A 16,772-nucleotide genomic window follows, 5' to 3' on the forward strand; every position below is an offset into this window, starting at 1 on the left:
TCAGAAAGGTGAGCAGCATCTTTGTTAGCATTTGTTTGTTTTTAATTTTTCTCTACTGATCTGAGGCAGAATATGTAATGGATTGATTCATAACAGAAAAGGTAGATTAATTTTTTTTATTTATATCTTTGTCCTAGTTTTCTTAAGACTGTTAATGAGATAAAAAGAGGCGAACGGTTGTGCTCTCTCCGATATTAGTAATAATGTTCATTATAGACCCAGTACCTTGGTGATATTTAATGAAGTTATTATTCTTAGGATTGAATGTTAGTTGCCCTTAGATGGGCTTGGTACGCTGTTAGTCAAAGATATATTTGGTTCAATGAAGTGGACAACTGGAAACCACTTCGCTTCGCTTATCACTTTCTTAGTACGTTTGGCATGGGATCTCGTTACGCCATTTAATTAACCCTATACTGTATAAAGTCGATTAAAAACTGTTACAGTTATCGTATCTAGCCGACAGATTACAGTATTTTTCGTTGCAAAATAATAAATTTCTCCTTATAGTTTAAAAAAAAAAAAAAAAAAAAACATTCGATTTGAAAAAGGAAACTTATTTGGATATTAAAATTTTTCTTATTTCTGTTACTGAATAATTTCAAATTGCAAAAAGAAAATTGTAGTTTAATTTTCCAGCAAAACAACTTTATACTTTTTCCGTAATTTGAGTAAAATTATTTTTGATTAATTTATTTTCAGAAATTGTTATTATATTTTTTAAGAGGAATATAAATAAATATTCATCTTTACAAAGAGCGGGCGGTTTACATGACAAAAAAGATAAAAAAAAATTAGCTTTTTGTACTTTCTTATTGTCACATTCACGTTCTTCTACAGGAACGTGATGCAACTGTGAGTATTTCTTTAATGAACACTATTGTTGCTGTATTGGCCTACACAAATGCAAAACGGATAACAATCATACAGTAATTGATAGTTTGCAAATAGCAAAAAGATCTTTAGCCTACATAACCGTTTTCTCTTTAACCTCACCTTAAAACGTTTTTATTTTACTTTACATACGTGATGAAGCGATTGAGAATAAGGCGGTATAGTTTGCAAATAGATGAAAGGTTATAGCGATCGGTGGTCGTTAGGTGCACTACATTTGACAGTTTTGTGGGAGATTAACTATTAAATTATTATCGGTTGTTGTTTGAGCTGCGTGCTCGGTAAACGAAGCACGTGCAGAACGGTGCTAGTGATAGCGATTAGGTTGTCTGTGTGTGCGTCTGTTTAAACGTCGCGGCTCTTCTTGTAGACAGCGCCAGGTCGGCGGGCTCCTTGAATGAAAGCTTTTCTGTCTACTTCTTTACCATATTTCCTGTTGTAAATCGAAGAAACTAGATATTTTAGTTACTTGATTCAGTGACGGTTCGTGGCACAAACTACCGTATTTCTATTGATAATTATTTTATTCATTTATAACTAATATTATAGGAAGTCTATAAAAAATAATCGTGATAGATAAAAGTTCATTTAAATTTATTGGAACATAACAACTCAGCTTTCATTTAACTGAATTGCCATCATTCCTTGTTTACACTTTGGGCTATACCTAGTTTTGAGGGCAATTATTTCAATGAGACAGTGTTTTTATTTAACCTACAGCCAAGATCTTACCAACATTTATGAATATGCTATGTTTTTTCCATAATTAAACTTATAGTACTAAAAAAGATTTTAAGATGTCGGCTAGAATTTGTATTTAAGAGCTAAGCGAGAAGAATTTGGCAGCTTTATCTTCCTGAAATAGATCACTCATTTTACAACAGGAAGTGTCATTTAAAAAAATAATTACAGGCAAGACTTTTTTTTGTAATGTTTTTGTATGAATGTTATAAAAAAATTAATTTAGTAGACTAAACATCATGATTATTTTTTTAATTTAAATTACTCGTAGGAACACCTGTTAGTTGAAAAAAAAATTCTCTTTATCTTGAGAAATGATGAAATTAGCTGTTGATCGAGAAGTTAACGTTTACAAAAATCTTGTGTAATGATTTTTAATTAATCTATTTATTTATCTCATTCTTTAATCTGTAAATAAGAATGAATTAGTAATTTTTTTATAATTTATTATTTTTCAAAAACTAAATGTCATTCATGATTCTTATTAAAACAAAATTATAGTGCTTGCATTGGATAAAATTTTTAGTGATCTTACTGATTTAATTAAGATAGTGCTGAAAGTATTGTCTTTTCAGGACATTGTAAATGCTCAATGTATTTTAAAATTAGGGTTTTTATATCAAAAACTACTTATTAAATTACATTTACTAAAATTTAAAATGTAATGTACTTTAATTACATTTTATCCAGTTACATTTGTTATTTATTATTATTTTTTATATATACTAAAACTGTAATAGGCAACGTAACTCAAGTAATGAGTTTTTCCCCAAAACCATTCAAGAATAACAAGTACAAATTCTAGAAAAATTGAAGATAAGATATTATCTGGCCATATTCACCGGGCCAGATATGTAGTTGGACATTACCATTCCTAGTTCATTGAAATGCTACTGACAGTATTACAAATGACATTTTTATTCTATTTATAACAAACATAGGTTGTATAGTGGACATGTTACTTCAGAGAAAGCAGAGTTCCAACTGTGTCTGGTATACCTAAGATACTTTAAATACATCAATGCCATAAGAAAGACTGAGACAGATTTGTAAAGAACCAAATTAATTATAATTTTTTACTGAAGTGATTATGTCCAGTCTGAGATCAGTAGAGGAAATACTTCATTTATGTTTATCTTATTTCTGGTCAATAATTATTTTATTAATTCTTAATATATTATTTATAGGTTCAGGCGATAGTGGAGTATGTAGTCCTTGCTCTTATATCAGTTCACCATCCCCACCATACCCTCGTCCAAGATACTGCGATCCTCACCTTAGCTATATGGATAGAGTACTTATGGAAATTCTTGAAACTGAAGGAGTTTATGTTGCTGATCTTCAACAAGTAATTCTTGTAAGTACCTAAGTTGTAATTTTTTTTTTACTTTTAAAGTTCAGTTATTTTTTTAATATAAAAAAGGGAAAACCTGTAACAGAGAAATTAATTATTTTGTTATTCTAGTTAATATTAAACGTTTTTTTATTGTTTAAAACTTTGTCAGCACTTCCTAGCTGACAAAGCTGGCATGTTTCCCAGCATTCCTTTTCATTCAGTTCATTCTCCCCTCAGCAGATTTCTCAAAAGCATTTTCTACAGAAGTTTAAGATTTTTTTTAAATTTTTTTTTATTACCTGTAATCGTTTAGTAAATTACAACCACACATCCACAGTAATTCAATTTCATAAATTATCTCTCTAATATAAGATTCAAGAGTCCTTATTTAAAATTCCAGAAATGCAGAAGTTCTTGATTGTTTATGACCTTTAATTTTGTCTATTTTTTTTTTTTTAGGTAAAACGCATTCTAAATCGGTAAATTTGTAAAAGTTTTTTTTTAATATATTTTTTCTTCAAGAAAGGAGGAAAATATTATAATCTAAAAATATATATATATATTTTTTCATTCAGGTTTAAGTATAACACTCAGAATGCAGCTTGAATTAAGATTAGTTCAGCTATTTTTACATGATTAAATTTGAGTTTTTTGTATGTAAAACTATTTATTTATTAAATTAGATTTTATCTAGTTAACAATTGTTATTTATTATTCCTAAACTGCAACAGTTATAGGCAACCTAACACAAGTAACAAGATTTTCCCAAAAATCGTTCAAGAATAACAAGTACAAATTTTAGAAAAATTGAAGAATGAAGTGGTTTCCCATTGCCATATTCAGTGAGCCAGATATGCTGTTGGACATTAGCATTCCAAGTTCTTGAAGTGCTACTGACAGTACTACAAATGACATTGTTATTCTGTTTACATCTTTATTTTCTAGGGTTAAAAATAAGGGATGGAGTTGATTGTGATAATGGAAGAATGCTTTCAGAGTGGTCAGAAATTGAGTAAAACATCCTCACAAAGGAAATTCTAATTAAAAATCTTAGTCTTACAGGCAATGAATGGACTTCCATTCTAGCTGCAATTCCTCAAGAGTTAATAGTATATTTTATCAAGATGAAAGCAGCATATTCCTAATTAACAATTTTGTGTAGATCGTGTTAAATGATTGCTGCAACACATTTTTTCCTGTAAATACTAGTGAGTCATGACAAAAGGTTTAGGCTTTAATAATTTTTTTTATAAATGTAAAATTTTTCCTGTATTTATTCACTAGTTAAACATATATTATCAATCAGATTGAGTAAATTAAAAGTAATGCAACTGAAAAATAGGAAGATAAATTTTAGTGAGGAAAAAATAAATATTTATTTAACCTAATGGAGTACACCTGAGTTAAAATGAAAGATGAAAGTAAAATAACTGTAATTTTTATGAAATTTTTCATTTTTACAAAATGGTATTGCTGTCTTTTTTGTTTGATGTGGCATGAACATGATTGTAAATTAAACGTATTAATATCTGTTTGCAGATTGAATGTGATCTTTCAGATTCAAGTTTTATTATTCGAAAGAAATATATGTTTCTGTAGAAGTATAATGTTAATTTTTTTTAACTACTCAGGATATTACAGTGTCCCTTTATGATATATGTAATATTTTTGGAGATAATTTGTGATAAATAAAAATATCTTAATTATCCTTTAAATTGGTTTGAACCAGCATTTATTTTACATTATGTTGTCTCGTTCCCGTCTTGTGTTCAACTTTCCCTCTTTGCCTTATAAATTATAATTTTATCAGTTTTACCCCTATTAATGTTCTAATCTTCTTTGGAGATAGATTAATTAGTTATGAAATTCTAACTTAAAAAAAACAGTTATGTTGTTACAAATTGTTAAATTACTTTGTGTAGTATTTATGTAAAATACTTTACAGTTAAGATGAAATACGAGTATGTAACATAACAATTTTCTCTTTTGTCCCATACAGTGTTGTAAATTATCCTTAGTGGATGTAGTAGAGTAACAAGGAAAGAATTGTGATTATTTTTCTTATAAAAGAGAAATATTTTGTTTTAAAAGTAATGTGGAATTTTTTACTGCTCTGTTTCATTATTTAAATTAAACTAATTTTTTTATGTGGACACATCTATAAATTTAGTTAGGTAAAGTCACTTTTTCATATTTGAAGATTTTTTTTGGTGAGTATTTAAAAAATTATGTTTTCTTTTTGGATCGGAACGTTAATAAAATCAAAGCAACCTTTGCTAGTTGTACAGTTAAATAATTTAAATATTCATATGTATTTCAGTTTTTAAAGAAATTATGTTATGTTACGTGCACATGCGCACATTTAAGTTTAATTGAATTCTTTTATGTGAACATGCAACTTTGATTTTAAATTATCCAAGAAAGTTTTCCAATAAATTTTAATGAATTTTCTGTTTATAAGTAATTAATAATGTTGATAGGTGTTTCAACTTTCTAATATATCAGGTTTTGATTCTAATGGCTACTAACTTATTATGTCATATTCATTCATTTCTTTTTTACTTATCATTTCGATGTTACTTATTCATTTGACAGTTTAAAGAGGTACTTTCTTTGGCAGTCTTCATTTAAATACTTTATTATATCCTTAAGGTAAATTTATAATGTCCAGTAGAAGGCTAATAATTCTGATTCACTGTATTAATTTGATATGTATGTGCACACACACATACCACATATAACATGCGCATACAAACACACATGTCTGTTTTGTACTGCTGTTTAACGTTTTAATTACTTTGGTATTAAGTACTTAATTAATTTTACAATACTTACTTCTTTAATTATCATTACCTTTTGTGTCTCTTTATCTCAAATATTTTTCTTTGAAATTCCATTTTTACCATTTATCAAACTGCTGTTTGTATTACAAAAAGGTCTGTTTTGGAGTATGACTCTATTTGCTAGTTGTTTTGACTGTTTCATTTTCCTTACTTTTCATTAGATTTAGCAAAATCTATTGTGCTTCTGGATTGTTAACTATTAAATCATCAATGGTAGATTATATGTGATGTCAGACAGATGGTTTTATTTTTTTTTTCCATATATGTACTAAATATTAATGTGAACTGTGTGTGAATTTTCATGAATTAAATTATTTTATTCACACTTAAGCACACATGTGCTTAAAGACGCGTATAAGATGTTAATGTACATTTAAGTTATCAGTTGAAAGACTAGTTTGACTGGTAATTCAATAGCTAAGCAAAAATGTATACAAAAAATTAGTTTGCATATATCTGTGCCATGAGCTGACTGAAAATTTCTAATTACCCTGGGGCAGGGTTTGAGAACAGTATATTTACATCTTATTTACCAAAAGAAGAACAGATATAAACAAACCATGTATGAATGGTGTATAAACCCATAAATTTTAATTGTCATCAGTTTATTTTTTCTCGGGGAAAATAGGTTTATAATTTATTTTTAAACTAACTAAAATTCTTCTCATTTCTAGTTGTATAATTTTGTTAATAAAAGATAACAAATTGGTATAACTGGTATTGGGTAACTTTTCATGTTAACTTCAATTTAACAAATGTATTTTTAAAAGAAATCTTGTTAACATGTATAACTGTTGCCTGCAAATTAATGTCTATAGAATGAATTCAAAATAAGTGATGTGTGGAGTTATCATACATTTTTCTTGTGATTTTATTCACTAGGTTTTTTATTTGTAGCTTCCAAATTGTTGATTTTAACAACTATTGAAAAAAATTTCAAAATTAAGATTATAATTTTCCTGTAGCAAGATGTTCTTAGTTGTAGTGAACTGCATTGCATCAGTTGTCATTATGAGATATGTTATTTAATAAATCTGATATTATTTCTTGTCAGTATTGCCAAAAGTTTTGTAAATGTTTTAATTAAAAGACATCTAATTCTCTTTTACCAAGAGAAAAACACTCAATCAAAAAATATTGCTGATCTCTGAAAATATTATTGCTAAAGTTGGTGTACGGTCATACTTACTTAATGGTGTACTTAGACATAAATACTAAATTAAAATATTAATTTTTTTTTAAGCTACCACACATTTATTTTATCTTATCTGTTTCAAATTTCTTGTGGTTTCTCATTTTTTTATTTTTTTATTGCAATTGTGATTTTTGGAACAATAAGTTTGATTTTTATTTTTAATTATAAAATCACCTTTTTGTTAAGTATTAAATAATACAATTAAATAAATCTTAATTTTACTGCTTCCTGATTTAACATGTACAAATATTATTACTTCAATACTTTGCATTAACATCTTCAAATTATTTTATTCATGTTGATTTTAATTGTTTATGTCTTCATATTTTTTGTTACTCTTATTTCATATTTTTATTTTTATTTATTAATATGGATTTTCACTACTTCTCTTTTTATTTAATTAATTTTGTACACTATGCTGACACTATGATGAAGATTTTCTTATGATTTTCCTTGATCCTTCCAGGCAAATAATGGGGCAGTTCTTTTTTATAAGTGAACTTTTTTTTATACGTATTTGTAGGAATATCATATCTTCCCAGATGTAATCTCTATAATATATTATGGGGTTTTGATTTGAATAGAATATTTATTTATGTTGAATTGCTTTTTTACTCTTTCTAATTGATATATGAATTAAAAATTAATTTCTCAGATTTTTTATTAGTTCATTTTTATTTTAATTAAAATTAGCAATTGAATTTTATAACGTGCTTTAATATATATATGTATAGAGAAAGAGTTTATGCTATATTCTTGCTGCAGCAATAAAGACTACAATTCATTTACTTTACTTGCTTCCAATAAAGAAATATCTCCATTCAAGTAATAAATCTACAATCTACTATGGGTTCAATAATAATATAATGTTATAAATTTAAATATAGCCTTCAGTGTGATGCATGAACTAAACGCATGACTCTTGTTGACAGTAAATAAAACTTGTTTTATATCATTAAAAGAAATGTATTAATTATGTGATGTATAATAAATTGTTAACACTGAGTACTCTGGTGGATTCAGTGATATATGTCTGTAAGCTTAAAAGTCATCTTTATCTACTAATTTATAGTGTGTTCTAAATTTACATTTGTCATACATCTGTAGAGAGTATATTTAAAAAGAAATAGAACATTCTCTGTAAAATAAAAAAAAGAATAATTTTTTCCTTATCCACTTTGAATTTACCTTTAAGCATATGTAAAAATAGAAAGCCCTAGACTTTACTTAGGTCATAATAATTTTTTAAGAAACTTTATCCTGTCCCATCCTCTTCAACCTAAAAAGAAAACAAGATAATGTTTGTAAATCCCAGTAGATTTAAGATGAATTTTTATCAATTTTTTAAGAAATTACTTTCAGTCAGACTGCGGGATTGGGGAGTGAAATTGAATTTTCTTTATGTTTTCAGTTATGAGGAGTATGAAAGTAACATTTACTTAAAATGTAATTTCTTTATATATGTAGGCAGCGTATGTATAAAATTTGTGGCTCAAAAATCTGCAAAACTATTATATCAATTTCATTGAGATTTAGACATACTATAGTAATGTATCTGAAGTTGTGAATGTGAGAATTTGATGCAGATTGCTTGAGTCGTTCTTGAGTTACGCTCAGTTTAAGGTAGACAGTAGGCTTTATATTTATTTATTTTTCATATGCACTTCACAGTGGTAAGTAGTTTAAACTTGGATGCTTGTGTGTAGGGTTACTTGTTTTTAATTATTTCATCAAATTAAGTTACAATAATTTAATTTTCTTATAAACAGAAAATATATTTCAATATTGAAAAAAAATTACCTCTTAGTTTCTCATTTGTTTTGTATTTTTCTTATGCAAAATTTATTTTAAAAATATACAAAATAAAGTAACAAAAGTTAGTCTTCTTGCACAGAACTGTGCAAGAATTTAAAAAATGTAATTAATTCATTGATGCTATGAATCAATGCAACAATTGATTTCATAGTGTTCAAGGTAGATGTCTTTTTTTAGGAGGAGATGAAAATTAATTTTTGGAGTGCGTAATGAAAACAACAAAAAAACACGAAGATGGTAAAAAAAAAATATTGGATCTAAAATGATCTAAAGTGATTATTTATTGATTGTATAAAGTAAGTACGAGATAACTAAGAAAGATGAAGTTCATGTGTGACTTGATAGGAGAATTAATAGGTTTGTCATCATGAGTGAATGCTACAGAATAACGTATTATGGAGGGACAACAATTAAAACCTACAGAGAAGTTGAAAGAAAAAAATATGTATTTTGTAAACCATTTTGTTTTTAATATAAAAAATGTCTACTTTAACAATTAAGTAAAATGTACAAGTTTTCATATATTTGTATAGAAATGATAAAAAATGGAAAACAATTCATAATTTTATTATTGTAATAAAATAAATAAATCCATTTATCTGCTGTGTAAATAATATTTATTTTGGTTATGTTTTGTGGTTGATTTTATGTAGCATATCTCACATACATTTTATAATGTAGTGATAACAATAGGATTTCATAACATTCTTTATTCAACTTTTCTTTTAGTTTTGGTACTCTTTACATCCTGTTTGTTGTGTTTAATTCTTTTTAACTAATTTTTTTTTTATAGATTATTGATTTACAACTTTTTTTTGAAGGGAAAGTATAATATTATATTTTCATGCTGTTACATTAAGATAAAATTTAAGTAGAACAATAATTGTCTAAAGGTGCTCCTTTATTGGTGTGTACTTTTCATTCTGTTCTTATATCCTGCTTTTAGTTGTACAAAGAAAACTAGTTTTATTCTTTTGTGTGTGTGATATATATATATATATAGAGAGAGAGAGAAAGAGAGAGGGCACACATGCACTTGTGTGAAAAAATAAAAATCTAATAAAATAAAACACTGATTAAAAAAATAAACATAATGTAACCTTTCTTGTACTGATATTTAAGAGGGAATAAATGGGTTCTTTTTATTAAATAAAACTATAAATATACACAGAAATGTTAATGATCAGTTTTATTGACCATTTATTTGCCTATCTTAGTAGCTGCTTAATTAAAGGTTCTATTCTTCAGCAGTCTAGGTTTTCCATGACTTCTTAGAATTCCATTTTAAGTCTTGATCAAAGAAAATTTGAGAGAGGACGTTCTAGTTTTGTACATATATGTTGATCTGTTTTAAATTTTATTCTGTTATGGCTTCACAGTTGCATTTTTTTACAGTATGATGGTTCGACAAAAGGTGGAATCTCTCAAAAAGCAGCATCAGAGAAAATGGATGTTAAAGTCCCATTGATTCAACCACATTAAATAAATCAGTTCTCAATGATCACCTAATTTAGAAAAAAATGAAACCAGTTTCATCTTGAATGAGTGTTTTAAGTAGTATTTATTTTAGTCACACTTGCAAATAGTGGCTGATGTCAGATTATACTTACTGTGATTTATTTTTTAAATGCAAGATAAATTTTTGCGCGTGAAAAATGCCATCCCTGACTTGTATTCAAATCCAGACTTCTGGATGAAAGGCAGAGAGTAAATGTCATTCAATTTAGAGTACATTATACTGCCAAATACTGGAAGTGTTTGGATCTTTAGGGATAAAGGACTGTTCATCATTATTCTATAACTTTACACCTAGTACTTGTTGACAGTACTGTTTAGATTTTATACATTATTCAGTTATAGTATTGATCAGATTTAAATCAGCCTAAGCTAATAACATATTACTTTTTTTTTTAAACGCCCTCAAGACGACCAGCCCACGCTAAAAAGCTTAACACAGTCGCCTCAGGGTTTCATGGCAACGCAGTCTGCCCTCCCTAGCTCGTCCAAACTCGGACATCCCATCGGGGTTTCTCGTGCCTCCTCGAAAACATACTAATCACCTCTTCCGGTGATCAGAATTTTTCTCCGCAGGAGAGCACCCTTCCAATTCCTATTGTACCTGATCAAGACACACATTTCATTTGCCCTTCACAGTTACGCGTCCCCCCCCCGTGCACACCTCGAGGGTCCCCCATGCCATCATCAGGGAGCTCCGATCCACCCATTCTTGCGCCTGAGTAGGCCCGAACACTCTAGGCATAGAGGCTGCCTCCCTGCCCCCTACACGCATCAAGATGGACTTGTACCTGTCCTCGATCCCCCACGCATTCCCATGACCCCTCATTACTTGTTGCGCCATGCCTCCCTCGCCATCAGCGGTAGAGCACCGCACACAATATCCCCCCACTCCATGTCCATCGGTATATATCCGGCAGCATAATCCAACAACATGAGCAAAGACACATAATACAATCATAAATTCCTAACCTAGCAAAGTACATTAACAACTACAAAAAACAAAACACATTTCGACGCCTCTTTTGACATCGAGGGCCGTGTGCACATCAAGGGGGTTCCTCCTGCCTCTTCGCTGTTAGTATGAGACGAGCCACTCTCTCTACCTCCCTCCATCCATTCTCACTCTGAAGCATGTGTCTGACGACGTTATCTGGTGTTAAGACCACCGGAATCTGACCTCTCTCGTTCTCCCACCTGACACAGTCGAACCAGGTGTGTTTGGCTGTGTCAGCTGTCGCACAGTACCTGCAACCCGCCGTTCTCCTCCTCTTGAAGCGATGCAGATAGCTATCAAAGTTCCCATGGCCCGAAAGTAGTTGAGTGTGGCAGTATCCAACTTCACCATGCTTACGTCCCACCCAAGCACTCACGTCCGGAATCAGACGCATAGTCCACCGGCCTACCTGGCTCGCCTCCCACCGTTGCTGCCAGATGGCCATGATCTGCGCCCTTGCATTCTCTTTGTTTACGCCTTCAAACCGCAAGCATCGTTCCTCAACCAATAGCTCTATTGGCAGCGTTCCCGCAATGACGCAGATCGCGTCATAGGAGACTGTCCTGTAGGCACATGTCACCCGCAGAAGCAGCCTCCCATGAGTGGCCTCCAGCTTCCTCCTGAACCGCCTCTGCCCTTTTCCATGCAGGGGCCGCATACAATAGGACTGATGTCACGGTTGCAGCTATGACTCGTCGACGTTTCTCTCGTGGCCCTACTGTGTTCGCCATCAGCCTCGACATAGCCCTCAGCTGTTGTTCTGCCTTCTTTATTGCTTCCTCTACATGAGGTCCGAATGAACGGCGCTTGTCCATCCAGACCCCGAGGTATTTGGCCCTCAAGACTTGGCTTATCTCTGCACCATCGATGGTGAAGCGCATCTCCCTAATAACATATTACTTAGTATGATAATATCTTTATCTATGGATCATATGTCTAGCTCATAGGTAATGCCTTAGGTTCATCCTAAGGCATTTTAATTTTGTCATATGTATTAATGCATGAATCCAAAAAATTGAATTGATGAACCTTTTGGTGATTAAAGGAAGAAATCATTATCCTATTGATCTATATTAAGTATTTCTTACTGATGTTTTTATACCTTTTACAACACCTGACAGTAGTACTGGTAAGAATCAAAACAACTGCAGATGGATAGTTTAATATATATTTTTATTAAAAAGTTACAAATTGTAAACATTTTTAAGTTAAAAATACATTGTTCTCATTATATACAATATATATACTTTTCAAATTCACTTCTTTGGTTTTAAATGGAGGAAGTTATAATAATTGTTTGTTAAACAATTTTATCGGTATAAGTGCCGTTAACTGTTTAAAGAGTCTTTCTAAATATTTTATTGACAATACAACAGTCAATCAGGATGGGGTGAGATTTAATGGTATTTATTAATCCTTTATGACTGCCATAAAAAGTGAGGAAGAAGATATGATGTTATTTATTTAATAGTTTTCTTGTTTGGTTTTTTAGGCAAGTTATTATTATTTGTTTTATCTTGAGTTATCTCCAGCTGTGCTGACACTATCTTTAAGTTCATTAAAAACTGTCGTTTAAAATTTAGTTGTGCTTTAACTTTGTCATCGTGATATTGTACTGGGGTGTTTCTATTATTTCTTTTTATTTAACTAGCTTTCTATTTTCCCATGAATAGTCCACTGAAATCAAGAATAATTTTGAATTATTGTATGTATTTTGGTGTTTCCTTTTACTTTACCATTATTATTTACTTATTAAATAACTTTTAATTTTATATATTTCCTTATGACTGACTAATAATAAATCCTTAATATATTTGAAAATTATTTAAATATTTGCTTTATTTGACAAGAATTACTGTTAAAAAATAAAGAAAAATTATTTCTTATGATTATCTAACTTTTTACTAATAAATCTCCTCATTTAAAAAAAAAGTCGATTGTGCATATACTGTATATATGCATATGTATTATATTAAAAGCATAATCCACAATTTTTTTTTAATATATTTAAAAATATATCAAAATATTAATTAATTATTATTAAAAAGTAAATATACTTGTGTATATATATTTATAAACATACTATTATATTAATCTGATCGACCCAAGAACAGAATAATAAAATAAAATAGGATGACACCTACCTTATTCCATAATTTAAACAAGAGCTCTTTCGTGAGTCCCCTTGCATCATCAGTTGTTCTATATAATTTTTCAAATCATTCATACCAAGTTACACATTAAAATTGAAATTAAAAATCCTATAAGATTTAAAATTTTTAAAAGATTCGTTACCAAATTAAAATCACAACAGAAATTAAAAATGTTTTATTCAATTTTTTTTTTTAATTTTATAATTTCTGTTGTGATTTTAACTTGGTAAGAATCTTTTTACAATTTTAAATTTTAAATCTTATGTATCATATAGGATTTTTAATTTCAATTTTAATGTGTAATTTCGTACAAATGATTTGAAAAATTATATAGAGCAACTCATGATGCAAGGGACTCGCAAAAGTGCTCTTGATTGATTTATGGAATAAAGTAGGTGTCGTCCTATTTTATTTTATTATTTTGTACTTTGGTTGATTGGATTAACATAATTTATATAGTGCAGAGGAATATGATTATTGAAAGACGATTTTAGAAAAATAATTACATACATACATACATACATATACAAGCTGATTTAAGAGGAAAGGGAAATAATTTGGAATGGATTCTAGAGCTTGAAATAAGGAAAAATGTTCATATAGACATAGGTCAAAAAACACTTTGTTATCAAGTTACAGCTAGTGAAAAACTAGATTTTGTTTCAGCCTGGATTTGTTTCCCCAATGAAATGAGGTCATATGAAATTTTTAAGATGTTGTATAAGAGGTAAAATTGATGGTATTTTGTGTTTTTGACCTGAAAAATCAAATAAAATAGGTTCCAGAGCTGTATCCCCCGTAGTTTTCATGATATTCAACTTATAACAGAAAAATTCAGTGATGAAAAACACTATTTTTAGGTTTGAAGTGTAGTAATTTTGTTAAATGATTAATAAAAGTGTAAATTTTATTATTGAAACTCTTAGTGAATTTAATTCTGAGAAAATTGATGTAATAAAGTCAATGAAGAACAGAAAAAAATCAGCTTTTTATTATTAAAAACAAAACATAACGAAACTTAACAGAAACTAAAAAATGTTGTGAATTTGTAAAAATTAAAAACAGTTGTTTTTATTACAGTTTGTTTTGTCAATGAGAAATTTTCAACCGCTGTAAGAGATTCATTGTTTAAAAATTCCAGGTAATTTCTTCACGTAACATATTCTAGTATGATCGACAGCCTATTAACTGGTCATGCCACACCAAATGTTCACTGAAAATTGTTGCTGGAAATTTGATTCAACTACAGTATGTGCGTTTTCTTCAGACCACTGATGTGAATTCCTTATGTTGTTTATGCCATTACAGATAAACGTAGCTTTGTCCAAAAACATTATGAACACAATTAAGTGGTAATTATTGTTGACCCACTGACAAAACTGCAGTCATTTGGCATAGTCACCAAGCTGGGGGTGGTGTTTAAATTTTTAGTACATAATGACACAGTTTGTGAACATGTAATATCCTTGTTACTGTACTTTGTGGTATGTTGAGTCATGTAGAAATTCTTCGTATGTCATTGTAGGACTGAGCTGTACCACCTGAATAATGTTTTCCCTTTCAATGTGCAGAGTGATATTCAGGTGAAACATGAGCACTGGGAAGTGTACCATTCTCACGAAGATTATTAAAAATTCTAAAAAATATTTTAGTTTGTAACTACTCTTCTAGGATACCTACATTAACCCACCGGCTTGGTCTAGTGGTAAATGCATCTTTGCAAACAGCTGATTTGGAAGTCAAGAGTTCCAGCATTCAAGTCCTAGTAAAGGCAGTTATTTTTATCCGGATTTGAATACTAGATCATGGGTACCGGTGTTCTTTGGTGGTTGGGTTTCAATTAACCACACGTCTCAGAAATGGTCAACCTGAGACTGTACAAGACTACACTTCGCTTACACTCATACATATCATCCTCATTTATCCTCTGAAGTAATACCAGACGAAGTAATACTCAGAAGTTTTTCCAGAGGCTAAACCGGAAAAAGGAAGGATACCTAAATTAGTATTCTTCCATCACAGCTGTAGCACTTCCATCGCAAAAGTCATACACAAAACTGATATCAACATATTCTACATGAATGAGGAGACACAACATTTTTCAAAACAAAGAATTCAAAATGGAATTTCACGTTTTTAAATTCAGGTTCAAATGGAAATATGAAGGCATAGTTTAGAGTACAACTAACAAAAACCACTATATATTTTGATTCTCAGAAATAGTTAAAAATAATCAAAATTATGTCAAAAATAACTAAACCACTTAATGTGTATTATTAACATGTAACCACAATTTTATTACGAGTAGTATTGAAATTTAATTTTGAAGCATACAATTAGTGTTGCCAACTAATTTTTCAAAGGTATAAATTTATTGTTATGAAAACAGCTGTTTTTAATTTTTACAAATTCATAACATTTTTCTGTTAAATTGTGTTCTGTTTTGTTTTTAATAATAAAAGTTGATGTTTTTTGCTTTTCTTTTAGATCTTATTACAGAACTTTTCTCTGAATTAAATTTTCTACAAGTTTTGATAATAAAATTTATGCATTTATTACTCATATAACAAAGTTATTGCACTTCAAAACTAAAAAAACATGTTTTTCATCACTAAAGTTTTTTGTTTTATGTTGGATATAACAAAACTACGGGAGTTACAATTCTGGGACCTGTTTTTTATTTTTTTTATTTACATGTCAAAAACATGAGAAACTATCAAGTTTACATCTTAAAAATTTCATTTTGACCTCATTTCACTGGGAAAACTGAAATATTGGTGAAATTTTTCAGTAGCTGTAACTCTGCAACAAAGCGTTTTTGGACATATGTGTATATGAACTTTTTTCTTTATTTCAAGCTCTAGAATCAGTTCCAAGTTATTTTCGTTTCCTCTTGAATCATTCTGTATTTAGAATACATACACACTTAATTTGTTCAGCCAAAGTTGTGCAGTAGGTGGTACTAAAACCTAGCTTCTAGGTTTATTCAGTTTGTTTTCAGTTCAATTACTGGCAAGTATCTGACACCAGGCCTTTTTCACCAATAATTTCTTCCACCTCATGTTTGTAAAATGTCTATACAGTATATCCAAGAATGTAAAAATAAAATTAATTTTATCAAACATTTTTCTTTTGTTGAATTGATAGATATTAATATATTTATCAACGTAAAAGACTTCCAGTACAAAAAATAAGTGGTTTTCTCACAGATTATATGTTTTAGATATTTTTTAATGTCACTGTCACCTTCAATTAAACAATTAAATTAATTAAATACATACAC

At 29.4% G+C, this 16,772-nt stretch overlaps 1 protein-coding gene across 1 annotated transcript in view; it reads left to right on the top strand.

Moving 5' to 3' along the window:
• LOC142320257 (uncharacterized) overlaps positions 1-16,772 on the top strand; it is a 482,609-nt gene that overhangs the window by 420,385 nt on the left and 45,452 nt on the right. Inside the window, exon 4 of the mRNA XM_075357959.1 lies at positions 2,823-2,992. Coding sequence (XP_075214074.1) covers positions 2,823-2,992 — 170 coding nt within the window. The remainder of the gene's footprint in view (positions 1-2,822; positions 2,993-16,772) is intronic.

The sequence above is a fragment of the Lycorma delicatula genome, chromosome 2 (assembly GCF_047948215.1).
Source record: "Lycorma delicatula isolate Av1 chromosome 2, ASM4794821v1, whole genome shotgun sequence".
NCBI lineage: Eukaryota > Metazoa > Arthropoda > Insecta > Hemiptera > Fulgoridae > Lycorma > Lycorma delicatula.